The sequence below is a fragment of the Euleptes europaea genome, chromosome 11 (assembly GCF_029931775.1).
Source record: "Euleptes europaea isolate rEulEur1 chromosome 11, rEulEur1.hap1, whole genome shotgun sequence".
Taxonomy (NCBI): Eukaryota; Metazoa; Chordata; class Lepidosauria; order Squamata; family Sphaerodactylidae; genus Euleptes; species Euleptes europaea.
This window is the reverse complement of record NC_079322.1, coordinates 60,321,319-60,343,114: the sequence shown is the minus strand read 5'-3', so window position 1 is coordinate 60,343,114 and position 21,796 is coordinate 60,321,319. Positions and strand designations below refer to the sequence as shown.

The following is a 21,796-nucleotide window of genomic DNA, read 5'->3' as shown; positions in this document are numbered from 1 at the left end:
AATACTACCGGTAAGTGTTTTCTCAGTTCTGTTATTCTGAATTGCAGCATTTTTAACTAGGGTTGCCCAGTCCCTCTTCGCCACTGGCAGGAGGTTTTTTGGGCAGAGCCTGAGGAGGGTGGGGTTTGGGGAGGGGAGGGACTTCAATGCCATAGAGTCTAATTGCCAAGGCGGCCATTTTCTCCAGGTGAACTGATCTCTATCAGCTGGAGATCAGTTGTAATAGCAGGAGATCTCCAGCTAGTACTTGGAGGTCGGCAACCCTATTTTTAACAGACTTTGGAAACAAGCAATCACTCCAATTTTGAACTGTTGTGGTCTCTTATCGTATACACCGTAATTAATTTTTTGCACACCAGGCAAACAGTACCAAATATCACCCCTTCTGTCTGGTTTGGGCCTATGCTTCAAGGAGAGGAATAGGTGGCTTGTTCAGTGGGCCGTGTACATTTGGTATGGCAGCCTGAAATATCCCTAGTCCCTGACTAAAGTCATAAATGATGCTGCCTTATACGGAGTCAGACCATTGGTTAATGAAGATCAGTATTGTCTACTTGGACTGGTGGCAGCTCTCCAAAGTCTCAAGCAGGGGTCCTTCTCATCACATACTAATTGATCCTTTAAACGGGAGGTGCCAGAGATCAAACCTGGGATCTTCTGCTTGCCAAGCAGATGCTCTGCCGCTGATCTACTGCCCCTCCTGAGTGAAATGGGCAGGATGGATGGACTAAAGCAGATTGGACTGTAGTGAGAACTATACTGCTTTGGGCCATCTCTTTAAAAGGGAAGAGCAGCATTTGAGCCAGAACACTGGGAGGGTGAGGAGAACAAAACTCTTTGTGCAGACGTGAACCCCAGCAATGACATTGTGGTCTATCTTGCTGTTGTTGACGGACATGCAGCCCCTTGAGAAGCGATAGGACTGGCCCAACTGGAAGAATTCTGCCCCAAAAGAATCTACAGAGAGTATAAAAATTCTACTGGCTCTGGAAATTTGAATGCAGACAGCACGCATTAGGTGAACAGCACACAAGACAGCACATTTAGGGGAACAGTACACAAAACCCAGTAGGACAGATTGACCTGAGAACCACACTAGGAGAAATCAGAGTGATGAGGATAAATCATACATCAATGAAGACTCAGGCGACAAAGTTATCAATTTGGGATAGGTCCACATTCAGGGGCTACTTTGAGGTGGGGACAAAGCTTAACCAAATGCAAAGATGAACCAAAAAGGTTGATTTCAAGATGTCCACTAAGCGTACATCAGCCAGGTAAGGAAGACAGTCACAGCCAACAATTGTAATCTTGTCCCCTTCGTGCCCTTGGATGTTAGTTTGAATTCTGTGAGATTTCTGAAGCCCAGATATGTCGGTATGTTTTCTTTTTTCTCATCCCAAAGTATTGGGAACACAAAAGTGAACTCAGGTTGGAAAGAAATACTCCATAGAAAGGAGTTTCCACAACTTACCTATGAAGGCTGTATTGGTGACATTTTGGGGAAAGGGTCTGGCATTAAAATAAATACATGAGCATTATGCATAGGGCCCACAGGTTTTTTTTTTTTGGGGGGGGGGTGTTTGTCAAGCTTGGCTGCTGTTTGATTAGGAGATCCAGTTTTGACTGGCAATAATCCCTTGATTAGATGGGATATGCATCATGTGTTTTTGCTCAGTTTTATTTGCTGAATGTACCCCAGTTTTGGTTCAAGTGCCAAGAATGAGCTGCTGCTACGAGGAGGTTTCTGGGCTGCCTCAGAGGCAAAACGGGTGTCCGCTTGGCAAGAGAAAAACTTGTCGAGATCTGTTAATGCATTTAGGAGCCAGGGATTTTTTTGTCATCTTTTCCCTCTTTAGCCTCTGTGTCTCTTGCTTTGCATCCATCAGGTAATATTTCAGAGATGCCGTTCCATCGTCAGCTTTGACATATAGATCTTGTGTGCTTCTGGATCGCATATCATAATCAAAGAGCTGTTTGGGGGGGGGAGACATGGCTTAGACCTCAGCGGCTGTCTTCTGCACATCGAAGGAGCTCACTTGCTCAATTGTTTGTTCCCAGAAAGCATCTTTCTCTTTATATTTTAATAATCTCTTCATATGGTTTAGTTTTTCTTTGGAAAATCCTTTGGCTGCATTGCAAATCGATTGCCCAACTTTTCTTATTCAGGCTCAAGCGGCTTGCTGTTTTCCTGACAGTCTGTAGACCCATTGGGTCTTCCCAGATTAGTCTCATTAAACTCTTTTCACAGACACTGTTGCAGGGCCCAGCCATGACCTCACACTCCCTTTGGCAGCTGCTCCTCCTGCCAGAGGTTGAGAGCCGAGCTTCCCCAGATTCCTCTTCCATAGTAGCCCTACTGTGGGGGAGTGCAGTCCTTTCTATGGCGTTTGGCATCAGCCAGAAACACTGGCAGCCAGGAAGCAATGTGCCAACCCTGCGCTCTGGTGGGCCTTTGGGGAGGCGACCAGGGTTGGGAGGCGAGGGGATGAACAGTGCGGCCCTCTATGCAGAGTTACTCCAGTTCAAGCTCAATGACTGGAATAATGCTTAGATGAGAGTAGCTGTGCAGAGGATTACACTAAATTATTGAAGAAGAGTTGGTTTTTGTACCCCGTTTTCTCTACCTTTAAAGAGTCCCAAAGCGGCTTACAATTGCCTTTCCTTCTCCTCCCCACAACAGACACCTTGTGAGGTAGGTGGGGCTGAGGGAGTTCGGAGAGAACTGACTGGCCCAAGGTCACCCAGCAGGCTTCATGTGGAGGAGCGGGGAAATCAAACCCGGTTCTCCAGATTAGAGTCCGCCGCTCTTAACCACTACACCACGCTATCTTGTGCCACAGTCTCTGCTGCTGAAGGCTGTCTCTTAAGGCTGTCTCTTAAACAGTTCTATAAAATAAAAGAAGTGGCCATTCTAATTACCTATCCCTTTCTCCAGTGCTCTGGTTGTCTTGCTGCAGGACAGGTTAAGGTTGGCAAACCCTGATAAGCAAACGGGAAAACCGATTTACTGTTATTTTTCTCCACATCTGTTGACTTCATGTACTTTTTCCTATCTCCCAGTGAGGACCTGTTGCAGACCAGGCTTTGTGCATTTACTTTTCTAGTCCTGCCTGACTTCCTTGAACTTGACCCAGCCTTTCAAGGGGAGGGGCTGTGGCTCAGTGGTAGAGCATCTGCTTGGCATGCAGAAGATCCCAGGATCAATCCCCAGCATCTCCAGTTAAAGGGACTAGGTATTTAGACCTCTGCCTGAGACCCTAGAGAGCCAGTGCTGGTCTGAGTAGACATTACTGAATTTGATGGACCAAGGGTCTGATTCAGTATAAGACAACTTCATGTGTCCCAGATTATGCTTTTTGCCCTTGGAGTGCTAGTTTGGTAATTTTGCCTCTCCGCCTGAACTCACTCCTGCCTCTGGCCGTTGCTTTTAGGCCTGCTCTTGGACTTCTGACCCTTAACCTGTTCTTGATCTTGCTTCTTTTACTCTGGCCCTTGCACTGAGGTCCACTCACTTGGGCTTCTGACCCTTGGCCTGGTCTTGACCTTGCCTTGTGCCAGTAGTCTTATGTCTGTGGTTCATCCAGACTCCTGACAGCACCCAAGCAACTGCAGAGGACTGACAACACGCCACAGGGGTTAAGCTCACTAGTGGCTGTCGGCAGAGGATGGGTATTGCCTCCTGCATCCATACCACTGTCAGCTAGGGAGAAGCCAAGCCCCTGTAGTACTGCTGCAAGGGCGTGGCTGAGGCCTGGCTGGTAGCAGCGCAGAGGGAGGCAATGTCACCTTGCTTGGGGTGACACAGTAGCTTGAACCAGCGTGGTGTCGTGGTTAAGAGCGCTGGTTTGGAGCGGTGGAGTCTGATCTGGAGAACCGGGTTTGATTCCCCTCTCCTCCACATGAACGGTGGAGGCTAATCTGGTGAACTGGATTTCCCCCCACTTCCTACATATGAAGCCAGCTGGGTGACCTTGGGCTAGTCACACTGTCTCAGCCCCACCTACCTCACAGGGTGTCTGTTGTGGGGAGGGGAAGGTGATTGTAAGCCAGTTTGATTCTCCCTTAAGTGGTAGAGAAAGTCAGCTTATAAAAACCAACTCTTCTTTTTCTTGTACATGGATCTCGCTCAACAGCCCCAAATCCAGGCAAGCACCACAGTGTGGTTGGGATACATTATAAAATAAGCAATTCACAAAATAAGCAGAAAGATTCCACTCAAAAGAGAAATTTTGCAATTTTTAAAAAATCAGCAGTTTGAATTATTCACAGGCGTAAACTACTAAACAGTGTATAATCTGCCTTGAGTCCCAGTGAGAAAGGTGGACTATAAATAATGTAAATAAATAAAATAAGTATTTATTAGAGAGACAATGATCCCAGTTGTCCCTATAAAAGTGGGTTTTCCTTAATAGGGGCCAGTGGGTTCCTGTTGAAGACATTTACCTGTAGTGTGTAGTTTGGGCCTCAAATTAAACAGAATTATAGATCTGTGGAGAGCCAGCGTGGTGTAGTGGTTTGGAGCGGTGGACTCTAATCTGGAGAACCGAGTTTGATTCCCCACTCCTCCACATGAACGATGGATGCTAATCTGGTGAACCGGGTTATTTTCCCCACTCCTACACATGAAGCCAGCTAGGTGACCTAGGGCTGTTTCTTCGAGCTCTCTCAGCCCCACCTACCTCACAGGGGAGGGGAAGGGAAGGTGATTGCAAGCCGGTTTGATTCTCCCTTAAGTGGTAGAGAAAGTCGGCATATAAAAACCAACTCTTCATCATCATCTGCAGAATTACAGAAACCATGCATTCTGTAGTTTCCAAATACTTTTGTTAAACTTATTAAATCTGATCTACTAATCAGCCCTGACAGTTACATCAGAAATAGATAGTGGGTGTTTCCTTGCCATGTTTAGAGCAAGGTGAGCAATCAAGGTTCTTTCATTTAGTGCTGCTTTCAGGGCCTCTGGAAGGAGCTTGCTGTTTCTAAAGACTTCACCAAGAACGTATAAAATGGATCACGGACAATTTCTTCAGTCAAGCATATGGAAATTGCTTCTGCCAATCTCCAAACTGCATTCATTGCTCTTTCCACATTGCTTCAGCTATTCAGTTGCTTGCCAAGTCCACATCTTGGCTACCAGCAGAAAATACATCGAGGCATACAAACCCATAGATGTAGAAATAAATGCCCTGTGTGAGCGAAGGGGACCGCAACCCAGGATGTAACTTTGCAGACTGAGCAAAATGAAGAGATCAGGTAGCAAAAAGCTCTTTGTGCCATCCTGTAGAAGGAGAAAAAAAAAAGTAAGCAACGACCCAATGCTGGTTTCTAAATCCAGCATGAGAAATAATTGTTCTTTCTGTGTCATCTGGTTATTTTTTTTTTTTACTTTTAGTCTCAAAATCCTGTTTTAATCTGAGTTTTACTGCACGCTTTCCCTTGTTATTGAGACATGCCAGGCCTGACAGTGTCAGAGCTTAATTAGGTTTTAAACAATAGCCATTTTTCCACGCGCTACAGACATGTAATGTGAACATTATGGAATCTGTGATTTTTATCTTGGTTGTGATTTTCCACTGGCCCTGGTTATTTGAATCTGGATGTTTTTATTCACTGCCAGGCTCTAGCCCAAGAACTCCAGAAGATTCAGGAAATGGGGCAAGGAATTATTCCATAACTCAGTTATACTCATTCATAACTCATCTCTAACAAGTTGCAGCTTGACCTGTGTTCTGTCGAACAGAGTGAAAAGTTGGAAGAGAAAAGGGACATTTAGGAGCACTCGGGTGTAAAAAATAAAAACACAACTAACAGTAAGATCATCTTGTGCCTAGTGAGATACTTGTGCTTTCCTTCCAACATGTGGTGCTTCGGTATTCACCTGCTTAGATCAGAGCCTGCCGCTGAACAGCCCTGCATTTTGCAACACAATTTGTCTTGTTTAGAAATTAGTTTAGCCAAGTTTTTGATGTAGTTTCCCAGCCCTCTCAGAATATGCGCTGTGCAATGAAAATTGAGCTGATTATGGCAGGTCTTTGCCTCCTTGCTAAATCTAAACTGCTCATAGAAAAACTAGGGGGGGGGGGGAGCTAGATAACGTGGCTTCTTGCAAACTGAGTTGAAAATTAAGAATTAAATTGAAATGTACCACCATAGCTCACTGTATGAAAGTAAGGCACTTGGACATATCATTTGATTGTATGTAACTATTATAGGTGTAGTGTCCTCTGGGGTCTGGTGTGTAGGATTCAGCTTACCTATCCCGATATCAAGCAGGAGACTAGCAGCTTCAACAACATGATTCTCTGCTGCTTCACACACACACCTGGAACTACAATGCACACACACTGAACTAGAACTAAATGAGGCCCCTCCCATGAAGGCCTAGTGGGGAAACAGAAACTGGTTTGTGAGGGCTTACTAGGGTTGCCAACCTCCAGGTGGCGGCGGGTGGTGACCTGGTATTACAACTGATCTCCAGCCTATAGGGATCAGTTCCCCAGGAGAAAATGGCCACTTTGGCAATTGGACTCTATGGCATTGAAGTCCCTCCCCTCTCCAAACCCCACCCTCCTCAGGCTCCGCCCCCAAAATCTCTAGGTGTTTCCCAACCCGGAGCTGGCAATCCTAGGGCTTATCTAAAGGCATACTCACATATGTACATCAGAATAGGATCTACCCTGGCTGTACATTCATAAGAGGTCAAGCACCAGAGAGCACTGGAATGTCTTTTTTTTTTGGCGTTTGTGGTAGGTGTGGCCTATAAGATAAAATACAGTAGAATTATACATTCCTCATTGAGTGATTGGTGGCTTCTGTTTAATGGTCTTGATGCAAGGTGTCATAGAGTTTCTGTTGCATCAGGGAGTAGCAGGCTGAAGGGTACGTTCTTTTGGATGGGAAGGAATGCATAGAATCCTGTTCTTTCAGGAGCCATGTGAATTATAAGGAGTATGGAGTTTTTGAACTCATCCTGTTGGGCAAACTAACTGAAACAGAAGAAGAAGAAGAGGAGGAGTTGGTTTTTATATGCCAACTTTCTCTACCACTTAAAGGAGACTCAAATCGGATTACAATCCCCTTCCCCTCCCCACAACAGACACCCTGTGAGGTAGGTGGGGCTCAGAGAGTGTGACTAGCCCAACATTACCCAGCTGGCTTTGTGGAAGAGTGGGGAAACAAATCCAGATCACCAGATTAGTGTCTGCCATTCGTGTGAAGGAGTGGGGGAAACAAACCCGGTTCTCCAGATCAGAATCCACTGCTCCAAACCACTACTCTTAACCACTACACCATGTTGGCTCTCAGGTAGCAGAGGCATCTTTTCCATTATTCTCCCTACTCACAATAGAAACCATTTTGCAGTTCTAGGTTGTATTTGCTTTGGATTAACTATAGCATGCTGTTTGGAATACACCTTGCTTTAATTTTTCTGCACTGTGTGGTTTATCCTTGTTATTGTTCCTTTCAACCCATTGATGAATAAAGGACATGAACCTTTGTATTGTAAACTGCCTTGAGCTTCGTAAGGATTAAGGTGGCTAATCAATGTTTTAAATAAATCAATAACCATAAATATTTTAATTTGGGGGGAGTTAAAATTGCAGCTGATTGTCATTTGTTTTAATGCTGAACTTGAGATACTATTCTGACAGTGGTTTGCAAATTTTTCTCTCTGAAAATGGCACACATTTTTTGAGAATTAATGTTGTATTGAAATTTGTGACTATTTATGCTGAACCATCCTATAAGAGGGACTACCCTTTCTAAAAACGAAATCTGCATTCAATTTAAAGCTTTTTAAAATTTGATTGTTGAAATGCCAGTCGAAGTCATCTTGCATCCAACACACTGTATCTAATTTCAAAGGCACTAAACATGATGCAGCTTTTGTGTACATTTAATAGAGCGCTAACTATTTCCATGTTGGTTTAAAATCTGTCCTCGAAAACTTTCTGTAATAACTACTAGGACAGAAGAAATAATTGTTGTGGCAACCAGTAGTAATGCTTATGCTTAGAGCTAATGTGTCAGAGCATATGAAAAATATTTTGTTGTGGTTTTGCTTTAAAATATATATATTACACTGTGTAAGCAATTGTAACCCCTTTATGTCAGGGACTCAAGGCCCCTCTCCCTCTAGGTTGGATAGGGGCTGGTTTGACAATGAGCGAAGGTAAGCAAAGAGAGACTGCCCACCACTATTTTCAGCAGGCTAATTCAGTCACAGTGTTGCATAGATTGCTGTTGGTGAAAAGGGTCTATAAGGCCCTTATTTTCTTTAGGAAATCCCAGCACCATTCCAGTCAGTTGCACCAGCTTATATCAGGGAGGGGCTGTGGCTCAGGGGTAGAGCATCTGCTCGGCATGCAGAAGGTCTCAGATTCAGTCCCCGGCATCTCCAGTTAAAGGGACTAGGCAAGTAGGTGATGTGAAAGACCTCAGCCTGAGACCCTAGAGAGCCGTTGCTGGTCTGTGTAGACATAAGAACATAAGAAAGGCCCTACTGGATCAGACCAAGGCCCATCAAGTCCAGCTGTCTGTTCACACAGTGGTCAACCAGGTGCCTCTAGGAAGCCACAAACAAGATGACTGCAGCAGCACCATCCTGCCTGTGTTACACCGCACCCAATATAATAGGCGTGCTCCTCTGATACCAGAGAGAATAGGCATGCAGCATGACTAGTATCCATTTTAACTAATAGCCATGAATACCCCTTTCCTCCATGAATATGTCCACTCCCCTCTTAAAGCCTTCCAAGTTGGCAGCCATCACCACATTCTGGGGCAGGGAGTTCCACAATTTAACTATGCGTTGTGTGAAAAAATACTTTTATCTGTTTTTAATCTGTCACCCTCCAGCTTCAACAGATGACCTCGCGTTCTAGTATTATGGGGGAGGGAGAAAAATACTGACAATACTGACTTTGATGGACCAAGGGTCTGATTCAATTTAAGGCAGCTTCATGTGTTCATGTGTTCATTAGCAGCATGTTACAATGATGCTGGGAGTTTCTGGACCTTGGTTTCCAATTCCCTTGGCCTTGTTAAGGCCCCCATATTCTTGCATTACTGCAGAGATCTGGAAGGTCCACTTTTTTACCCTTTTCAATGCTCCGGGGGTCAGCAAGACCTTTTTTTTATCATCATCCTCGAATTCCTCCCCACCCAAGTTAGCTCTTTAACACCTTGTCCTCCAGTAACAGTGTGGGAAATAATATACCATCTCAAGGCTGGTAAGGCTCCTGGGCCAGATTTCTTGCTTGCGGGTTTGATAAAGACATTTCCTGAGTGGTGGGCGGCAGGCGACAGTTTTAGCAGCCTTTTTTACTACAATCAGTGACACAGGTGTAATTCCATAGCCCTGGCTTCAGGTTATTATTGTACCCATTTACAGAAAAGGATGTAGGTCTGATCCATGCAATTATCACCCCATTAGCTTGCTTTCCTCCACTGGGAAACTTTACACTTACTTATACCTGAAACAGGTTTTGTGGCTGGAGGTGGAGGGTATTTTGGAGAGAGAGCAGGCTGCATTCCAAAGAGGGCGTTCAGCATTGGATCACTGCTTGGTTCTTCTCCACCTGGCAGAGAAGTATAAAGCCCGTCCAAAAGGCATGCTTTGTGTAGCCCTTATGGATTTAAAGGCTGCATTTGATTCTATACCGAGAGGACATTTGAGGGCCAAACTTTGAGTCTTCCGTTGATTGCAGACTTTTGTACTTAATTCACCAATTATATAATAATCCCACTGCTCGTGTTCATGATGGCCTTGAGGGGCAACTGATAAAGGACATTCCTTTGTCCAGAGGACTGAAGCAGGGTTACCTTTAGGCTCCCCTCCTATTTAATCTCTATATTAATGATCTTGCAGGCCCTCTCCTTTTTTTGCCCTCAAGTCACAGCTGGCTTATGACAACCTTGTAGGGTTTTCAAGGCAAGAGATGTTCGGAGGTGGTTTGTCATTGCCTGTGTCCGCATCATGACCCTGGTTTTCCTTGGAAGTCTTCCATCCAAAATGGGAGTTAGGGTTGACAGTGCATGACTGGGTCAAGGTCACCCAGCAGGCTTCCATGGCGTGAGTGGGGATTCAAACCTGGGTTTCCCAGGTCCTGGGCCGACACATTAATCACTACACCTTACCAGTAATGGAAGGGAGAGAGGAAGTTTTACTGGTTCCCCACTCCTGCAGCAGAACTCTTGATTTCCTTTTTCATGCTGTTAAAAGAGGAAGAGGAGGAGGAGTTGGTTTTTATATGCCGACTTTCTCTACCACTAAAGGAAGAATCAAACCAGCTTACAATCACCTTCCCTTCCCCTCCCAACAACAGATACCCTATGAGGTAGGAAGGGCTGAGAGAGCTCTAAGAGAGCTGTGACTAGCCCAAGGCCACCCAGCTGGCTTCATGTGTAGGAGTGTGGAAACCAACCCGGTTCACCAGATTAATGTCCGCTGCTCGTGTGGAGGAGTGGGGAATTAAACTTGGTTCTCCAGATTAGAGTCCACTGCTCTAAACCACTGCTCTTAACCACTACACCATGCTGGCTCTCCTCTGTTCCCCAGAAACAGCATTTTGAAAATCATTTTGGGTTGCAAAGGGAGGTGAGAGTTGAGGAAGTGCTGTTCTTCTGGTAGAAATCCTTTCTGTTTTACTGTGGGATCCAAGCCATAGTCGTGATCAGGCTGCTAGAGGCTTCTGTTCAAGTGCCCTGTGCTTGTGCCTCCAGAAGCAAATGAAATAGGGCTCCCACCCCACCTGTCTTTTAGTTGCTGTACAACAGTGGTGCCACGTGCCCTCCTAGCTGCTCAAGGAACTGTAGTTGGGAACTGCAGTTCTCACTGCTATATAGGCCAAACACGTTTCTCATACAAAAGCTTCCCGTAAGTTTATTATTAAGCAATTGTGTGGTTGGTGAAAAGTGGAGTTCAGGTTGGATAATACCTGTTATTAGCCCTGCTCTCTTGGGTGAACGCATGCAAATTGTTGAAGTTTTACAGGATGTAATGTATGGAACAGTCCTGGCTGCATAGTTGGAAACGCACACACAAAAAAGCCAAAAATGGTTATAGACAAGAAAATGAGTGAACAGTCTATTTAACTTGCTTGTAAAATAAGCCCAACATTCCAAAATTAAAAAGGCAAAAATATAACTGTGTGGACATAGGAAGCAGATAAGTTGACCGTTCTCTTAAAAGTATTCTTTTGTCGATTGTTATTCTGTGTTTTCATACATTAGTTTCAGCTATGGATCAAGAGCGGTTTCACACAGTGGCTAACCTAGCTTTGCCACTGAGTGGACGATCAGTGGGAGCTGTAGTGAGTTCTGACTTTTGGATAACTTTTATGTACATAACAATGCTGCTTTTGCCGCAGTCCCTGAGAGGAGCATCTGCTGGGGTGACACCCATTCAGGCCATTCCCTTGGCATGCCATATTTATTTATTTTACTTCATCTGTACCCTACCTTTGTCCCTAATAGTGACCTAAAGCAGTTTTTAGGGCAACAGGATCCCTATGCTATCTTGGCTTATGTATCGTGGTTTTTGCCATCTGAAAGGTAAGGGGGGGGAATTGAAAACAGAAAAATATTTTGTAGTAAACGAAAGGAATTGTGTTATATGGACCAAACAGTCCCATATACTCACAATAGGACTACCAGCATATTTGGATATTGAGTTAAACTTTATCACACTAAACTACTGAACTTCTTAATGATGTATTATCAGCAAACCCATAATAGTGTATTAATTGCTGCCATTATTCACTGTTAAACAATAAGAAATCCTTGAAAATGTTGTGTTGTCTGGACAATACACGGAAATTATCATTATCATTATCTTTTTTAAAAAAACATTATTGGAGAATAACAATAAACAATAACAGCAACTAAAAGAAGTAGAAAAAAGGGTACAATCTTCATTATTTAAAATACAATATATCTATATACACAATAAAATAACAGGATTCCTATGCTGCAGCTTATTTCTTTGTCTTCATATTCATCGTTCTGTCCTGACTGAGCACAACGCATTCCCCTTTCTTGCCCTGATTTATAAAATTCTCTATTTTATTTATAGTTTGTGACCATAACTCATCTAAACGTATTGTATCTCTATTTTTCTGAAATGTTAGCTTAATTAAAACATATATTTCTTTAACTTTAACCAGCCATTCCTCTATCTTTGGAGTCAATTTTTGTTTCCAGTGTCTGGCAAAGGTTGTTCTGGCAGCAGTTATCATATGTAACCCCATACAAAGTTGGTCTTTAGTTAGATTAGGTACCAGATTTAACAGGAATATCTTGGGTTTACATGGGATATCGAAATTATTATTATCTAATGCTGTTAGATTGCCTGGTTTTGTTTTGATTTTTTGCATTCCTCAGTGGCCTTTGCATCTGTGTGCCTTTCTTTATCAGTAATCGTATATAATAAATGTTGTATTTGCACCAACATTACATTAATTACTTCCTTTCATAGGCAGGTAACCAGACAGCGACTGTAATCGCGTTGTGTTCAATGAGAGATTTCAATTTGTATCAAGAAACGTGTCAGTTGGCAATTAGAGATGTTGGAGGACTTGAAGTGCTGATTAATTTACTTGATACGGAAGAAATCAAATGTAAGGTGAGTTAGTTTACATATCTGCTGGGGAAACTTGCTTGCAGTAAATGTGCAGCCTGTCAGTACAAGGGACAAATAGCAGCTCCCAGGGCCCATTTCATGTCAGGAAAATAGCATGGAAGTTAAGGCTTAAGTTCCTGTCCCTGCATCTGAATCAGGATCCTGGTGCCTGGAAAGCATGGACCTTCCTGACTACATCTGTTGAGCAGACCGGGGGGAAGTGTAACATGTAGTTAGGCTGAAGTAGAACAGCAGGCCATTTTCCCCTGGGATCAGTCTGAAAGAAAAAAAGTCTAGCTTTCCTCCAAGAGTTTATTTTCTTAGCTCTTACTACTGCACGTTTCCCCATCATGGTATTTTTCTGCATCATGATAGGGTGAATGGCCTTGTAGCACGTTCTACCATCTAAACTCAAGTAATGAGCATGGGTAGCAGTGTATGTGAACAAGATCTTGGGGTAAGGGTGGACCATAAGTTAAATATGAGCCGCCAGGGTGATGCAACGACAAAAAAAGGCTTATGTGATCTTGGGGTGTATCAACAGAGGTATAAAATCCGAATTGAAAGATATAGTCCCACTGTACACCACATTGGTCAGGCCGAACCTGGAGTACTGTGTGCAGTTCTGGAAGCCTAACTTCAAAAAGAATGTGGGCACAATAGAGCGGGTGCTGAGGAGAGCAACAAGGATGATTAGGGGCCTAGAGACCAAACCCTACAAGGAAAGGCTGAGGGAGTAGGGAAAGTTTAGTCTGGAGAAGAGGAGGTTGAAGTTGGACATGATTGCTCTCTTTAAGTATTTGAAGGGCTGTCACTTAGAGGAGAGCAGGGAGCTATTACTGTTGGCAGCAGAGGATAAGACTCGTAACAATGGGTTTAAAATGAGGGCGGAAAGGTACTGGCTGTATATTACAAAAAAAATTTACAGTAAGAGTTGTTCGACAGAGGAATCAGCTACCTAGGGAGGTGGTGAGCTCCCCCTCACTGGCAGTCTTTTAACAGAGGCTGGACAAACACTTGACAGGGATGCTCTAGGCTCATCCTGCCTTGAGCAGGGTGTTGGACTACATGGCCTGTATAGCCCCTTCCAACTCTATGATTCTATGAATTGTGCTTTATTTGCATTTTTTCTTATGAATGAAGTTTCTTCCTTTGATTAGATTGGTTCACTGAAAATCCTGAAGGAAGTAAGCCAAAATGCACAGATCAGAAGGACAATTGCTGATCTTGGAGGCTTACAAATCATGGTAAAGATACTTGATTCTCTAGATAAAGATCTGAAATGTCTGGCAGCTGAAACAATAGCTAACGTAGCCAGATTCAAACGAGCACGAAGAACAGTCAGGCAGCACGGTGGAATCAAGAAACTAGTAAGTATGCATTATAACTAAATAATGTTTGGGGTAGTAGTTTTTCGTCTTTAAAAATTGCTGTCTTGATAAACAGTGCAGAGACCTTAATTCCCATTTTAAAATAGTTGATCCCATCAGCCCTGTTTCTACTTTTAAAGCAGCCTCATGGGACACATTGAAGCTCATGACTCCAGTTCCTGGACTGGACACATATAATATGTGTAAATAATTGTATTATTCCTTGTAATGAAGGGAACAAAAACGTATACCCTGAAAATCTTTTTTAATAAATATTTTTATTTTCTAACCATAAAAATACAAACATACAATACATTACAACAAAACAAAAGCAACACAGTATAAACATTAAAACTACAATATACCAAAACAAGCTTTAGTTGGCTGAACATATGGCATTTTAGTTGGGTGAACGTACAGAATTTTGTTTTCATTTTATAATCTACCCTATGATATGCCGTTCTAATTTTAAGATATTGTACATACTACTTTTTATACATGAGCCCCGTGGTGCAGAGTAGTAAGCTGCAGTACTGCAGTCCAAGCTCTGCTCACGACCTGAGTTCGATCCCAACAGAAGTTGGTTTCAGGTAGCCGGCTCAAGGTTGACTCAGCCTTCCATCCTTCCGAGGTTGGTGAAATGAGTACCCAGCTTACTTGGGGGTAAAGGGAAGATGACTGGGGAAGGCACTGGGAAACCACCCGTAAACAAAGTCTACCTAGTAAACGTTGGGATGTGACGTCACCCCATGGGTCAGGAATGACCCGGTGCTTGCGCAGGGTACCTTTACCTTTACTTTTTATACAATTATTAACCTCATAATATATATGCTTTACATTTGCATAATATAGCCAATCTATGTTAAGTCATGTTAATCCATTTGTAATTGCTAACAAACTTATTTGTTGATCTCTAAGGTGGTACTGGACTTGAATCTAAATTTGCACACATTGAAGCTCATGACTCCAGTTCCTGAACTGGACACATACAAAATGTGTAAATAATTGTATTATTCCTTGTAATCCAATGAAGGGAGCAAAAACTTATACCCTGAAAATCTTGTTGGCCTGTAAGATGCTACTGTACTTGAATCTGTCTGTATTATCCCAGATAGTTTTTTCCCCTGCAATACTTTGATCCGTGTTTTCTTTCAGGTTGGCCTGTTGGACTGTAGAACAATGGCATCAGGGCATCCCACACCGCTTCAGGGAAAAGATATTGAGGTCGCGCGCTGTGGGGCTTTGGCACTCTGGAGCTGTAGCAAAAGCGCCAGGAATAAAGAGGCCATACGCAAGGCCGGGGGCATCCCTCTGCTGGCCCAGTTGCTGAAGTCTCCTCATTCAAACATGCTAATCCCTGTGGTGGGGACGTTGAAGGAGTGTGCCTCTGAGGTAAGTGGCCTCGACAGTTACAGAAAACCCAAAGGCCATCTTTGCTGTGATCCAGCCAAAACACATACCAGCTCTTGAAAAAGGACTATTCTCCCCAGTATCAGAAGGAGCATGCCTATCTATTACATTAGGTGCTGTGGAATACAGGCAGTTGTCTTGTTTGGGGGCTTCCTAGAGGTACCTGGTTGCCACTGAGTGAACAGATTGCTGGACTTGATGGGCCTTGGTCTGATCTGGCCTGGCTTTTCTTATGTTCTTATGACTGATTTATCAAGTTCGATTTATGGATGTGAGCCCCCCCCCCCGCTCTCCACTATGTCCCTTGGAGGGCTCACCAGGCCTCAGAATGGAGCAGGTCCCATCACCAGTGGATCCTGGCTCCCCTAGCTCTTGGGTCTAGCCTCACCGGGGTACCCCTTTTGCCTTTCTTCCTCCTTGGCCGGTTGGCATCTTCCCTCTTTTATCTCTGCCTCCAGCCCCACCCTACCTTGCCCACTTCCCCCCCTGTCCCTCTCAGCTATTTGGAGCCCCACCCCCTCCCTCCAAACAGACCTCTCTCCCAGGCTTGAGCTCTCCCTTCCCTTCTGCAAGTCAGGCCCCGTCCCCTTTCTCCCCTCTCTGCCTGCCTCTTTGCTGGCGAGGGAGCCTGCCTGGCTGTGCCTTCTGAACCATTCCTCCTAGCAGCCCTGTGGACAATGCATCTCTGCCGCCCTTCGTGGTTGGGGCTGGGCTGTTTCCCAACCAGTCACCCCTGGGGAGTCAGATGGCAGCTGTGACCCCCCCCCCCCCGCTGCTTCGGCTCCGCCCCTCAGCCAAATCCCAGTGCACCCCTTGCGACGTGGCCTTGCCACTTGGTAAGTGCTGGGGCGGCGCACTGTGGAAGTCTGGGGAGGCCAGGAGGGCCGATCCCGGACAATGGACAAATATATCACAAAGTCATTTTGGTAGTAATGTGTCAAATACATTTTAAGTAAAACCACTGAAAGCATTTTGACTAGCATTTTGCTTCAGTGGCTGTAGTTAAACTTCAGAATGTGTATGTAAAAATTAGCAAATTGAGAACGTGGCAAAGGAACGGGTTGCATAAAGAGGCTCATAAAATGTTGTATGCTAGATTGAGCATTCCAGGCACATTTGATCAGTTTCTGTACAGGCAGCAGGTGATGTAAAAGACCTTTCTAGCCTGAGACCCCTGGAGTGCTGCTTCCAGTCAGAGTAGACAGTAATGACCTTGCTGGACCAATGATTAGACTCAGTAGAAGGCAGCTTCAGGTGTTCTACAGCTGTTGTGTTTTCTAAGAAACATAATTTCAACACTAAGCATTTTTGCTGGTGTTATTTGCTTGCAGCGGAAGATTAATGGGTTGGATCCAGTGCATTGGGTTGGATCCAGTGCCTGATTTTCCCTTACCCTCAGCAGAGACTTTCCATCCCTGGAAAGTACCACAAATTTCATTTTGTTATATATGGACGTTGTAAATATGCCAGGGAGCAGTCCATATCAGAGTTCTATTGAAGTTTGCTTTGGTCCATCAAAGATCTGTGATAGTGCTTTGTGATTTGAATGATAGCCATCTGATTTATTATAAATGGAACTTACAGCATTTAACTTGCGCTTGCAGCCAAGCTACAGACTTGCAATAAAAAACGAGAAGATGATTGAAAACCTTGTGAAAAACCTGAACAGCGATCAGGAGGAATTGCAAATGCATTGTGCTAGTGCCATCTTTAAGGTAAACGTGGCTTGATTTCTTGCGTGCTGCTTCCTGTGACAAATTTTCTCCCAAAGCTCTGTATATATATATATATATATGTGTGTGTGTGTGTGTGTGCATTTATTCACATTTGGTTTCTAAGATACTGCCAATGTATTAGATCCTTTAATAAGAGAGCTACAAACCTGAGTCTTGAGGCACTTTTAAAAATAGCACATTTTTATTCCAACATTAACTTTTGAGGACTGGAGGCCCCTTCCACAGACACAAATGGGCCCCAATCCACAAAAAAATTCATCTGGAATAAGAAGTCTTTAAGGCAAGGGTCCCCAATCTTTTGGAGCCTGCGGACACATTTGGAATTCTGACACAGGACGGTGGGCAGGAATAAAATGGCTACCACAAAGTAGCTGCCACAGGAGGCGGAGCCAGCCGCAAAATGATTGCCGCAGCTTAACTTCAAGGAACACAGTGTAGATCCTTGTGATGGCAGCTGCTGCCAAAGCAACGTTTTTAAAAAATCTGTACAATCAAATCTCCAATAGTCAATCAGAAGCCTTGCTTGGCAAAAAGCCCTACTCGGCCCCACCCACTCCCTAAAAACACTTGTCAGGCACCAGAAAAGGTATTGGTGGGTGCAGGGTGCCCGTGGGCACCACATTGGGAACCTCTGCTAGAAGAAGTAGTAGAGGAGGAGGAGTTGGTTTTTGTATGCCGACTTTCTCTACCACTTAAGGGAGACTCAAACCGGCTTACAATCACCTTCCCCTCCCCACAACAGACACCCTGTGAAGTCGGTGGGGCTGGGAGAGCTGTGACTAGCCCAAGGTCACCCAGCTGGCTTTGTGTGTAGGAGTGGGGAAACAAATCCAGTTCACCAGATTAGCCTCTGCCGCTCAGTTGGAGGAGTGGGGAATCAAACCCGGTTCTCCAGATCAGAGTCCACCGCTCCAAACCACCACTCTTAACCACTACACCACACTGTTTTCCCTGCAGTAGTCTAAGGAGTCCTCCACATGGCAATGATTCCTTGTAGATTAAACGCTTTGAGGAAATGCGACAATACTCTTTTCCCATAATAAACCAAAAAGTTGTTAATGGTTTTGTTGTAAAAACCTTTCCCTGTCTTCAGTGGAGCTCCCATGGGAGTTCTTTGCAAGCTCAACTGAAATGCTTGAAAATGGCATAGCAGCACTCGCGCTCACAGGATTGTGCCCACTGTTGCTACAGAAACTAGTATTTTATGTGCTTGGTTATACAGGTTTGTAGTTTCATTTGCATATTGTTGGGAAAGGCAACAGAAGTTTGGTCTTAGGGTGTTATCAATCACAGCTACATTTGTCCACTTATTCTTACATCGCTTTTTGGATGTGCTGCAGTGCGCTGAAGATCAGGAAACTCGTGACCTCGTTCGGCAGCACGGAGGCCTAAAACCCCTCGCCACCTTACTTGCTGTTTCTGAAAACAAAGAACTTCTGGCAGCAGTGACGGGAGCAATCTGGAAATGCGCCATTTGTAAAGAAAATGTGACCAAGTATGAGTAACATTTTAAGCTCGTTCATACATTTAGGTAGCATCCTTTGACTGAATAACGAAAGCAGGCATGGCCCAGTACCAATTGACAGCACATTCCTGAGCCGCGCTGGTGGCCAGGACAAAAGTCCTGCGCCAGCGCAAGGGCCCACTGTGTCAGCGTCTGGCCAGTGTGCGCCCGTGTTTGTGGCCCCAGCACCGGCGTACAGGCCCGGATGCCGGTCACTGGCCGCTGCCACAGCAGCGCCAGGCCTGGACACCGGCGAAGCCCGCAGCGGCGTCCCGGGAGGTGTTCCCAGGGCGTCATGGCGCCGGCCAAGGGGCGGGGCTTCCATTAGGCAGCCTCCTGAGCTGTTACGGCTTGGGAACGCCTCCTTTTTTTCCGGCCAAGATACGCCATCTTTTAGGTAGCATATCTCCCATTTTTTGGCGCCGGGAGGTGCAGGCATTCCTAAGCCTGGTGCAGGCATTCCTCTTAGGAATGTGCTGTAACAAACATTTAGGTTCTGCAAGGGTGGCTTCTGCATAGTCATGTTCATTCAGAAGTTCAGACCAGTCCCCAGCCAATGTCCAGTCTAGTTATAGTTACCATTCTGAATTCCAAAGACACTTAATGCATGTTTCATTGCCCCAAATAGGTGTAGGTGCTGTCTGGATCCTGCCAGTATCTGGCTGGAAGGGGGTCTGCCCCCCATTATGTCCACTGATCACACCGTTCATTTTTAGAATCCCCAAGGTATCTGAACCCACATTGTGATTTTTTTCCCTGGGTTATTATTCTCACGAAATTAATATTGATGTGCCGCTGTTTTCTTTCAGATTCCGAGAGTACAAAGCCATAGAAGCTTTGGTTGGCCTGCTGACAGACCAACCAGAAGAAGTCCTTGTGAATGTTGTTGGAGCACTAGGGGAGTGTTGCCAAGAACAAGCAAATCGGAGCATTATCCGGAAATGTGGTGGCATTCCATCCCTGGTTGCTTTACTCACTGGAACCAATCAGGGTCTTCTTGTCAATGTTACCAAAGCAGTGGGAGCTTGTGCAACAGAACCTGAAAATATGGCGTAAGTTTTTCTGCTTTTTTAAAAATGTCTTTTACATGTCAGCAAATCCTGTTTGTGCATCCCAAAGGCATGTTTTACCAAGGTGAATATCCAGTGAAAGACACTCCAGATGTTTCACAACGTTTTCTATTTTTGTTACATTTTTAATCTTAGTGATGGCTTTGTTGTGAGTGGGTATGAAACATACATCAGTTATTTTCTTCTTTACTTTGGGCTATATGGCCAAAATCCAAGTAAGTTACTTCAACCATGTTCAAATGGGATTTTGTTACTGTTGTTGTCTGAGCAGCATTCCCTCATGCCAAATCACAAACTGTTCGGTAAACTCCCTGAGTTTCAAAAGTGATTTACCATGTTGCATGAGGGGGTTGTAGTCTGAGAAGCATAATTTCAGATCTCTGAGACAGCTGTACGGCTCTCTGAATATCCTCTGCATCTAATACATGCAGAACTGCAAGTGTAAGAGGATCAGCAGAGAATTTCATTGCAATCGGGAAGATGTGTTAACTATCATCTTTGCCTGCTTTGCAGACATCATTTTGTGGGCTCAGCAGGGCAGCGTAGTAGAATCATGTAAGCAATGTGGAGGAAGGGTAACTATTGCACTTTGGTTGTTTTGAGCAGACTGCATAACTTTTCAGAAACTCAGTAGCCTTCCTTCTAAAGTAAGAATTTATGGGATGAATCTATACCTTACAAACATGCTGCATAAGAACTAAGGATTAGCAGATAAAATCAGGGTAGCCATGTTAGTTGTTATATAAAAAGGTAAAGGTCCCCTGTGCAAGCACCGGGTCATTACTGACCCATGGGGTGACGTCACATCCCGACGTTTACTAGACAGACTTTGTTTACAGGGTGGTTTGCTAGTGCCTTCCCCAGTCATCTACCCTTTACCCCCAACAAGCTGGGTACTCATTTTACCAACTTCGGAAGGATGGAAGGCTGAGTCAGCCTTGAGCCGGCTACCTGAAACTGACTTCCATTGGGATCGAACTCAGGCCGTGAGCAGAGCTTGGACTGCAGTACTGCAGCTTATCACACTGCACCACAGGGGTGCAGTACTGCAGCTTATCACTCTTCTTCCTTTTATCCCTTAGAAGCTCCTTGATCAATTGATCTTGAGCAGCATATATCTAGTGTTGGAGGGATATAAGGATTGAAACAAATCTTGCCACTGACAATGTAGCCTTGGGGTCCCTATCGCTTAGTAAAAAAAGGCATTATGTCAGTCACAGAGGCATTGGATTTGTATATTAAAAGGGGGGAAATATAGTGCGATCGAAGTTCCTCGTAAAAGCGGCATTCCAAAAGGGCATGAGCTAATGAATCAATAGAGCCAGAAGATCAAGGGCAGATCCTGTCAGAGTATGGTATATTCAGAATTCTGCCCTGCATTACCATAGAAGGGTTAGCATTCAATCTAGCCAAGCAAAAAGCTCTACAGAGACGAGGAGCTGTCAGATAATATGTATAGGCAGGCAGACCACGTGGAGGAGAACTGGGATGAACAGACGCGACGAACACGAAAAGTAGTGCTGTTATAATCTAGCTCTTTAATGCGCTTTTTAATTTTGGTAAAAGCTTCAGTTTTCCCAAGATCTAATAACATATCCTGCGAGAAGCCCAACAACGACAGTTTCTCATCTAAGATTTTTTGCCATGAGGATTTAAAAGGGTCATGCTTCAGAGAAGCTAGGAACCCCTCAGTGCTAAAGCACAGTTTAAGGTGTAGTTTAAAGGCGGCCAACCACGCCCTAGCTTCAAGTGACATTTGGCCAAACTCGGAACGAAGAGTAACGCCAGCAACACATCGAGGGGCATTTAGTAGTTTTCGTAAGAACTGAAGCAGTGGACGATCTATAGATTCATTAATGACTGTTATCCAGATGGCAACACCAAAGAGGATAATTGGGGTAATTTTCAGGTTAAAAACCTGAATAGCCCCTGGAATATATTTGCCACCTTTGGTGTGAAAAAAGTTGACAATAGCAACAACCCCAGGTTTAATTTTGTTGGCACTGCTTTTTGATGGGCATTCCAATTTAGGTTATGGGAAAACGGAATGCCAAGGTAAACAAACTCCTTGACTTGGTCAA

General features: G+C 44.4%; 1 protein-coding gene across 1 annotated transcript in view; it reads left to right on the top strand.

The window, feature by feature from the left end:
- Positions 1–21,796, top strand: part of ODAD2 (outer dynein arm docking complex subunit 2) — an 83,224-nt gene that overhangs the window by 23,057 nt on the left and 38,371 nt on the right. The window contains exons 10-15 of the mRNA XM_056857605.1: positions 12,482–12,628; positions 13,786–13,995; positions 15,151–15,387; positions 17,010–17,120; positions 18,482–18,636; positions 19,455–19,697. Of these exons, the coding sequence (XP_056713583.1) occupies positions 12,482–12,628; positions 13,786–13,995; positions 15,151–15,387; positions 17,010–17,120; positions 18,482–18,636; positions 19,455–19,697 (1,103 nt within the window). The remainder of the gene's footprint in view (positions 1–12,481; positions 12,629–13,785; positions 13,996–15,150; positions 15,388–17,009; positions 17,121–18,481; positions 18,637–19,454; positions 19,698–21,796) is intronic.